This window comes from Chroicocephalus ridibundus, chromosome 14, assembly GCF_963924245.1.
Source record: "Chroicocephalus ridibundus chromosome 14, bChrRid1.1, whole genome shotgun sequence".
NCBI lineage: Eukaryota > Metazoa > Chordata > Aves > Charadriiformes > Laridae > Chroicocephalus > Chroicocephalus ridibundus.
Window position 1 is genome coordinate 13336110 of NC_086297.1, and position 9315 is coordinate 13345424.

Genomic DNA, 9315 nt, shown 5'->3' on the forward strand with positions numbered 1-9315 from the left:
CAAGGTTGGAGGGACGGGGTGCCAGCGAGGGCCTGTTGCTCTGAGACGCGCTGGTGACGCTGCCTCACGCTTGAAGTCTTGGAGAGATGAGCCGGGGGCTCCTGAGGTCACAGGAGCCAGGAGGGAAACACCGGTGCAATACCCCAAAGGAATCAAGGGGTGTTCCTGCAAGAAGGTGGTATTTGAAAAGTCATGGCATCAGGTGAAGTCCCCGGGCACTGGAAAAAGGGAAACATTGCACCAATTTGTAAAAAGGGTGGAAAGGAGGGTACGGACCTGTCGGCGTCACCTCTGTGCCTGGGAAGGTCATGGGGCAGATCCTCCTAAAAGCCACGCTAAGGCCCATGGAGGACAAGGAGGTGATTTGAGACATGGCTTCACCCTGTGCTTTTTCCACATCAGTCTCCAATGGAGGAGGACACGACACTTTTTCTCCTAAAATCACAGACCGAATGGGTAGGAATGAATCCCCGTGGGTGGATTTGCTCTTAGTTGCATCCAGGATATTTTCAGTTACTTTCTGGCACACCGTGAAAGAGCAGTGGAAAGAGAAAAACCAAAGGGAACAAAAAAATAATCCTGGTAGACCATGTGACATGCAAAGTGATAATTTAATTTCTAACCAGGCTTCCATCAGGAAGTGGAAGTTTAATCATGTACTCTTTAAAGCATATAGGGAAAACTGATAACTCTGGCAACGGATGCCGTGGGGTGGGCTGAGCCCAGCCTAGATGGGACCCAGCAGCCGCGCGGTGCTGGGAAAGGTCTTGCGCATCCCCATGCACTTCTCCTGGTCGATGAACAGGGAGTTGGCTTTGACGGCCAGGTCGTGCTGCAGGACAGCCTTGGCACGAACCAGCATTTGCAAGGTGTCCTGGCTGTCTCTCAGCTGCTGCTGAAGAGTCTGCACCGTCTCATGGATGTCACGGACTTCGTTGACAAGGCTGGAAAACAGCAAGGAGCCCTCATTAGAAGTCCCGTCACACGGGTGGTTTCTAGCATGGCGTTGCTGATGGGCCCCTGGGGCATGGGTTTTCCCCCTTCACCGCGCTCAGTGAACATCTGCTCGAAGGCTTTGGCAACGCGCAGCCGCGTCTGCCAGAGCAGGAGGTGCCACCAAGCAGAGGGACGAGCAGCTGTGGTTTCCCGTTCCTGTTTGGTTTTGTGGGTTTCTTGGCTCACCCTCCTGGATTTCCCCGGGCAAGGGTCCTCCCCACACCCACGGGTGCACCCGCAGCGAAAGAGGACAGCTGGGAGAGGCTAAAAGCGAAGGTGAAACAAGTGGAGGATGGAACAAAGGATGGCGTGAGAGATGCCAAACAGGCTCTGGGGCTGGGTTTAAATTGCTTTGAAAAGGCTTCCCAGGGAGCCTCACCCAGCGGGCTGCCAGGAGGAGGTGTGAAGTTCAGGGTGCCTGATCCTCCCCAGCCCCTCGGGGTGCAATGCCAAAGAGCTCCCTCTGTCCTTGACAGGATTTCCAGTGTCCCCAGGGGAGGTGAGGACAGCCCTCACTGCTTCTCCGTGTGGTGCACAGAATCCCAGGCTGGCGGGGGTTGGCAGGGACCTCTGGAGATCACCCAGTCCAACCCCCTGCCAGAGCAGGGTCACCCAGAGCAGGTGGCACAGGAACGCCTCCAGGCGGGTTTGGGATGTCTCCAGAGACGGAGACTCCCCCACCTCTCGGGGCGGCCTGTGCCAGGGCTCTGCCACCCTCACAGCAAAGAAGTTCCTCCTCGTGTTTAGGTGGAACTCCCTATGGTCAAGTTTGTGCCCGTTACCCCTTGTCCTGTCCCTGGGAACCACTGAAAAGAGCCTGGCCCCATCCTCCTGACACCCCCCCTTTCAGTATTGATAAGCGTTGAGAAGGTGCCCCCTCAGGCGTCTTTTTTCCAGCCTGAAGAGACCCAAATCCCTCAGCCTTTCTTCACAAGAGAGGTGTTCCAGTCCCCTCATCCTCTTGGTAGCCCTTTGCTGCCCCCTCTCCAGCAGTTCCATGTCCTTCTGGAACCAGGGAGCCCAGCACTGGACACAGCACCTTGCACAGCAGCTGCACCCTTGCGGTTACCCAAAAGGAAGGACCTAAGAGCTCTCAGCATGAGCCTGTTGGAGAGTAAAGGGCTTGTCCTTCAAACCTGAGCCCATCCAGCCGCCGGGAAGCAGGCAGGAGAGAAGACGGGGTTGACGCAAGTAGGAAAAATCCGGCCCCTCATGGGGTGGCATCAGGCCGCCCCCGGCCATGGGGTACAGCCTCCGTTGTGGGCGCAGAGCTCTCCCAGCACCCAAAGGCTGGGATACCCGCTCATTGCTTTTGATTATGTCGGTGCACTTCTGGAAGGACTCTTTAGGAAAAAAAAGCAACCCCCCATGATTAATTTTGTCATCCAGCGATGCTCCCGAGTGCTACCACCCGTGAGCCCTCGAGGTCCCCGCCGGCCCCGCGCTCCTGCCTTACCGCAGCTGGGCAGTGTCCCGGCACAGCTCCATGTTTGGCCTCCGAGTGCGCTGGTCCAGCCGGGTCTGAGCCACCTTTAATGGAGGCCCCTGGTCCCTAATGGCCTTTTGGATGGCTTCTATATTCCTCTCCGTCTGGAATATTTCCTGCACTGTCTGGCGTAAGAAAGAAACACATGCATAAATTTAAAAAATATATTCTCCAGCGGCAACAGGATTTCCCTTTTCTGCCATCCATCTGCAGAAAAAAAACAAGTTCAATTAGCAGACCCCGGGCTCAGACTGCTCTCGCTCTGCCATAGATGGAGGCACAGATCCAGCAGCCATTTCTCTGCGGGGAAAAGCCTCTCTTTGCTCTTGCTGTCACATCAGAGGAGGTTTTGGAGCAGTGATGGATCTACTGAATTACCCGCTCCCCAAAATTACTGCTTGCAGGAACTGATCGTCCATCACTAGCAACTAACAGAGGGCAGGTTTTTGGTGGATGCTGCTCGCTGAAGGATGTGGCACCAGCCCGCGATGCTGCAAGCCCAGTTTCTGCTCGGTTAATCTGTGCCGAGCACTTTTCAGGAAGCTTTCCATGAGAGCCAGTGGTGCGAGCCTGCTGCCCATGGCTGATCTCCACTTCATCTGCTTGGCGGAGCAAACACACCGATACCTGTGCAGCAACCACAGAGCGCTGAGACCGAAAACACGTCCTTGGAGGAGCAGCAAAGCTGCAAACCCCACAGCAGACACCCCAGCAGAGTCCCAGTAAAGCCCTTCTGCAGGGCAGCCAGCGCCTCTGAAGTAACTAGCGCTGATGCAAGTAGCGCTGGCATTTTCTGCTGGAAATCCCTGTGCTAGCAGGCTGTCAGCTGGGATGAGCAACGGGCAGCATCCCTTGGGATGAAATTACACTGTCAACTCATCCTGCTCCAAGAAGAAAGTCCCCAAGAAAGCTGGGCAGGGGCTGTTTGCAAGGGCATGTAGCGAGAGGACGAGGGGCAATGGTTTCAACTAGAGCAGGGCGGGTTTAGATGAGACATTAGGCAGAAGTTCTTTGCACTGAGGGTGGTGAGACATTGGCCCAGGTTGCCCAGAGAGGTGGGGGAGGCCCCATCACTGGAGACATTCAAGGCCAGGCTGCATGAGGCTCTGAGCAACCTGATCCAGTTGAAGATGTCCCTGCTGACTGCAGGGGGTTGGACTAGGTGGCCTTGAGAGGTCCCTTCCAACCCAACACATCCTATGGCTCTATGATTCTAAATGATGCTATAACCAGGTTCTTGTGGTGACCGTTCCTCTGCTGGGGCCAGGTCTGCGTGGAGGGTCGCGCTTTGGAGGTGTCACCGGGAAGTGACAGTGTCACACCAAAAGGGAGGGGTTCAGGCTACCTTGGCCAGGTGGGTCTGAATCTTTCTCTTGGCATCGGCCGTCTCGGCGATGCGGTTGGTGAAGGTGACATTCACGGTGTTGAACTGCTTCCACATCTGGCTGTCCATCACCGCCAGCAGGTTCTCGATGTCGTCCCGCAGCTTGGCGGAGGCCGCCCGCTGGCTCTGGGAGCGGAGGATGTTGTCGTTGGTGAACTTGGCCCAGGACTGCGGCACCGAGATCCTGGCGGGGAAAAGGAGAGGCCCCCGGTAAGCTGGATGTGGGCAGGCATGGACCCTGCCAGGGAGCAGCGTGGATTCACTATAGCTTAAATCTACACTTTTAATTGGACTGTATGTCATAGTTTAACCCCAGCCAGCAGCCAGGACCACGCATGCGCTGGTGCAGTTCTCCCCCTTCCCCCCAGAAGGGAGAAGAGGGAGAAAAGGAGGGGAAAGGGAAAGGGAAAAACTCGTGGGTGGAGATAAGGACAGTTTAATAGAACAATAAGAGAAACGAACAATAATAATAATAGTAATAATAATAATAATAATAATAATGAGAGAAGTCACTCTCACCACCCAGTGAACTGGCACCTTCCCGAGCCCCGACCGCATATTCCCACCCCGCACCAACCCCCATTTATATCCTGAGCATGGCATCTATGGTACGGAATATTCCGTTGGCCTTTCCCTTGTTCTGCCTATGCTCCTCCTCACTTCTATGGGAAGCTGAAAAGAGTCCTTGAAAAGTATAAACATCGCCTAGCAACAACTAAGACACATCTTTGAAAATATGCATAAACTTAGTGAGCTGTTTCAGCAGAGGTGCTCCGCTGAATTAATTGGCAGGCTGATCTCTCAACCCCTGGTAGAATGTTTAATGAGGTGGGACTGGCTTTCACCCTCTGGATGTTTGGCATCCAACTGTCAGCAGAGGGTTGTGCTCCCTTTCCGGGGAGCGGAGAGAAATGACCGCTCTGAGGGAGGTGTCTCCAGGCCGGATGGATCTGGGTTGGGGACAAGCAGCTCCCTGCCAGGGAGAGGCACCGCGTATCCCGGGGACAGCTTGCTGCTGGGGACCGACAGCGTGCACTCACGTGGCATCGACCTGCTCCACCCCTCGGTAGTAACTGATGCCCTGGGAGGTGTTCATCAGGTGGTGGCACCTGTCGTCGATCCGGTGGGCCACCTGCTTGTCGGCCAGATCCTTCTCCAGGTTGTGCTGGGCCACCCGGTTGGACCTTCAACATGCAAACAGCAGCCATCGGTGGGGACGTACGGGTGGAATGGCTTCCTCCCCGTTCCACTCCCCACAGCAGCTCCCGGCCCCCCGCGCAGCTCTGTCCTCCCACGAGCATCACCGCCCGCATGCCATGGAGCCTCCATGGGCTTTACGCCCGCGGGGTGTGGGGAGAGACAGGCTTCTTCTGGGGCTTCACATCTGCTGGGGTTCTGCTGGGCTTCTGCTGTGACCACAAATGCACATCAGCCCTACGACATGAGAGAAGGAGCTCCTCCTTACGTGATCTGGGCTTTGGCCTTGTCCAGGACCTGCTGCATCTTCTCCTGGCACGACCTGATGACATCGACTTCCTGGGCAAAGGCAAAAGAGGACCCCATCAGCGTCCATACTCACTCGTCCTGGTCACACTCCTCCCCTTGGACCTCTCCAACCCTGCACACAGCAAGAACTTGCCTGCTTGTCTTCCTGCCCAAAGCAAACAGGCAGGAAAACTCGCAGCTGAGCCTGCGCCCAGCGCCCTGGAGGGGACAGAAGGGTGCTGTGGCTGCAGCCACGGCCTTTGTGTTCCCTTTCAGGGTGGGTCAATAAGGATTTTTTCACCTTGACCTCAGTGTCAAGCGGTGGTTAGTCCCACTGCAGGGACAGGGACACATCCTGGTGTGGAGAGGCAGAGCGGTTCCCTGGACCACTACACACCTCCATCCCCAGATCAGCACCTGCCCTTTTTGCTCCCAAAATGTTTTCCTCCCCAGGAGGAATCCCATCCGTACGGGACAAGAGGAGATGGACTTGACTTCGGTGTAAATGCCCAGGCTGAATTTCTGAGACACATTCAGCTCCACCGGAGGAAGTGTGTTGCTCTCAGCTCACTTGACTTCAGCACAAACCCATTGCCTTTGTGAAGCTCCGGCTGCTGGAGGCAGGTGATCAGTGCTCCAAATCCCATAACTTTGAAATCCAGTAAAAATAGCTTCAACGCATGATCTGAGTTGCCCAACTTACTGTTAAGAGCTGTTCCTCCACGTTGTCGTGGACCAGGTCGATGCCCATCCTCTTCTCCCGGTGAAGTAAGCACTCCTGAGCGACCTGTTGGGGACACGCCATCACCGCTGGCTGCAGGGGCAGGGCTCTCTATGGGGACTGTCCCCATCTCCAGTAATGTGAGAAAAGAAATTCTAGGTGGGCACGGAGATGACAAGAGGGGGAAAAAAGTGGCCTGGGGCAGCTGGTTTAGCTGACAAGGAGCAGGCGAGATGCAACATCAGCATTAAACCATCATGAGGGAGCAGATGTGTCCCTGGTGCAGCCACAGCTGAAACGGGGGACCTGTGTCAGCCTTGACGCCGACGTCGCCAGAGCCTCATGGTAAGACATGGGCTTTTGTCTCCCAAATCAGGACTCTGGATGTACCGCGTCTAAAAATATTGAGTTAAGCAAACGCTGCTCTGACGTGCTCAGCCTGGGCTGATAGGGGATCCAGCAGATGGCAAGGGGGGTTTGGTTACTACTAACTTAACTAATGGCCTCTTAATAAAAGCTTTCTAGACGTTCCGGAGCTGCAGTGAAACTTAATGAGACGTTTGAAGGGCTGCAGATGTTTCAGCAGTAGGCTACAGCTTGCAGCGCGCCGGGACGGGTGCTTACCCGGAGAGGGGCCTCCGCCTCGGCCAAGGCTCTCTCCAGCCTGGTCTTCACCTCTGTGAGCGCGTTGGTCTCCCCGATCACCTCATCTAGCTCGTGGCAGAGCTCCGATTTCCAAAACGCGATGTCATTGGCGCGCACTCCCAGGTTTTTGGTGCTTTCTACTTGGGTTTTCTTGGTCTGCTGGTATTTGTCGTCAATCAAGCGGGAGGTATCGGCTCTCAGGCGCTCCGCGTTCTTCTGGGAGGTCTCCGACTCCCTGTAATTGGTCACGTTGGACTTGTACCAGTCTTCAGGGGTGTAGCGGGTGAAGACGGTCGTTCTGGTGGAAACAGATGGAAGCTTCTCGCCGGCAATTATCCCCTGGGAACTCTCGGAAAAGGCAGCCAAAGTTGGTTTGCTGGCAGCCGTTCTGTAGTAGGTGCTGGGCATCCAGGGGAGGCTGTAGCTCTGAGGCAAGGGGCGGTAAGGAAATCGGTTCTTATAGCTTGACGCCATGGTGTGGATGGCAGGGAGAAACCTGGTGGGTATGGCTCTGGGATGGGCGAACTTTGCTGGTAAGGGAGAGCCGACAGACTCCATGCTCCACCGCTGCTATTCGTGTGTCCCGTCCGTGTCCTGCACAGAGGAGGAGAGAGAGGACAACCTCAGCAACCTCCTGCACTTGCCTTACTTCTTACAGCAACACCCGCAACTGCAAACACAAACAGCGACGCACAGAGCGCCCTCACAGCGCCTGAACAGGCCTAAACCCCTTGAAAACAAATCCCTCCTGACAGCATCCCAAACATTTGTATATAAAAGTGTTTGACTTTGTTGTTAGTATCTAGCATCAGGTCATGGAATGCGGAGAAAAACAAATCACGGCCGTAAGGAGAATGACAGATACCGTGCCTTCCTTTTCCTTAAATCTGTCAATCCAGTCAAACTGGAGTTGCTCCTTCTCTGCTGTTCCTTTGTTTCTTTTGGCTGGCGTAGCTGCTGATCTTCTGATACTCCAGAGGTCATTTTCTCTGTAAAAGTTCCATTCCCAGCCCCGAGAGCTGCGTCCCTTTTGGACACACATCTGCTACCGGCCCAGCGCCGTTTGTGGGTGGGTGAGGGACTCCATCCTCACCCCCTCTATCTTCCCTTGCCTTAAATGCTGGAGTGAGGAGCCTGCAGGTGAGCTGAGCTTTGCAGGACTATATCCAAATTTGACCCCCCCACACCCCTATTTCAGCCTCAAAAGAGGGGCCGCCTCTTGCCTTGCAAAGGAGGAAAGGTGTCGATGGCTCACCTGGTGTAAGATCAGTGTGCGTGGGAAGGAGATGGCCCACAGTCTTTTCAGAGCGCTTGGGAAACACCAGCCTTGCAGTAGCCCTAGGAGGAATGGCCACACATGAAGATTTTGCTACCAAGAATTGCATATTGTCCTCTCCAGCTTGAGGCTGTCAATCGATGGTTATCAGCAAGATAAGGCAGGGGGCCACCAAACACACCTCATCTGAGGACAAACACTCCGGAGGGGTACGTGGTGCTCGGTACGAAGCTCTTGTGAGGTTACAAGTGTCACCCACGGGCAGGAATAAGTCCCTCAATACGGCTGTTGTAGCCAGCCTGACGTGTCCTTCCCCTAACACCGTCCCGTCCCCACTGCTCCCAGCCTGGCTCGGAGCCCCAGGGGAAGATGAGGACACGGGTGTGCTACAGCAAGATCCCTGATGGGAGTGGCTGTGGGACAGGCAGCGGGAAACTCACACCCTCAAATTTAGCAGAAAAAAAAGCTTTCGCAAACACGACCCTCCGAGGCAGTTTGGCAGAACCGAGGACGAAATGTCTGCGCTCAGGTCCAACAGAAACCACCGTGTGTGCCGCTTCCCACAAACCGCTCCCTTCAGCCCTTTTGTCCCGGCTAGGGATAAATGACGGCGCTTTCCCTAGCTCCGTGCCGCTTTATACCTGAGAAACAGCCTTGGGAGGGTGGGAGGCAGCTTCCCTGGCTCCCACCCCCACAAATAAACTCTGCCCTTTCAGATACTGACAGACACACGTTTAGGAAAGGGAGGGAAAACCCCTTGGGAACGGCCCAGGGCTACTTTTCCCTGCATTTCCAGCTGAAATAAATGCCCCTGCATCCCCCTTGGGATAAGCCATCCCAGGGCGACACTTTGTGCCACCCCTGAACACGGACACACGACAGGAGCCCCGACCACCTCATCCGGGTACATTTAGAGGACAGAAGAGATATGGAGGGGGATTAGGAGAATGACCCGGTTTTTTCCCTCCCAGTTCAGGGACATACTCACCCTGCAGAGGCTTGGGGGTGTGCGGGGGGGGCTGCTACTCAGTGCTGTGCTGTCAGGTTGGGTGGCAGCACTGCCAGACACTGCAGCATCCCCAGTGCCCTCTGTGTCACAGAACCAGGGCAGCGTTGCCGCTGGCGCAGGGTGCTCAGTAACCGGGTTCTACGCGGGCAACTCCCTGCAGCCGCTCTGGCAACCCGATGCAGCCGCTGGGCAACGCATTGCTGTGGATGGGCAAGCCGGGGCCAGCCCTGGGCAAGAAAATACCCTCACATGGCATCCTAGATCCTGCCCTGGACAACCTACTGCCCTCCATGGGCAGGTTTTGCAGCCCCTG

At 55.5% G+C, this 9315-nt stretch overlaps 1 protein-coding gene across 1 annotated transcript; it reads right to left on the reverse strand.

Annotated features, from left to right (window-relative positions):
* Window positions 1–742: 742 nt before the first annotated feature.
* LOC134523473 (tektin-3-like) lies at window positions 743–7275 on the reverse strand (the record flags this gene model as incomplete). The annotated part of the gene is made up of 7 exons (XM_063352427.1): window positions 6697–7275; window positions 6055–6138; window positions 5332–5402; window positions 4907–5050; window positions 3828–4050; window positions 2453–2607; window positions 743–944 (listed from the first exon to the last, which is right to left on the reverse strand). Coding segments are annotated over exons 1-7 (1458 nt in total), but the record flags the coding sequence as incomplete, so codon positions are not given.
* Between the last annotated feature and the right edge of the window lie 2040 nt (window positions 7276–9315).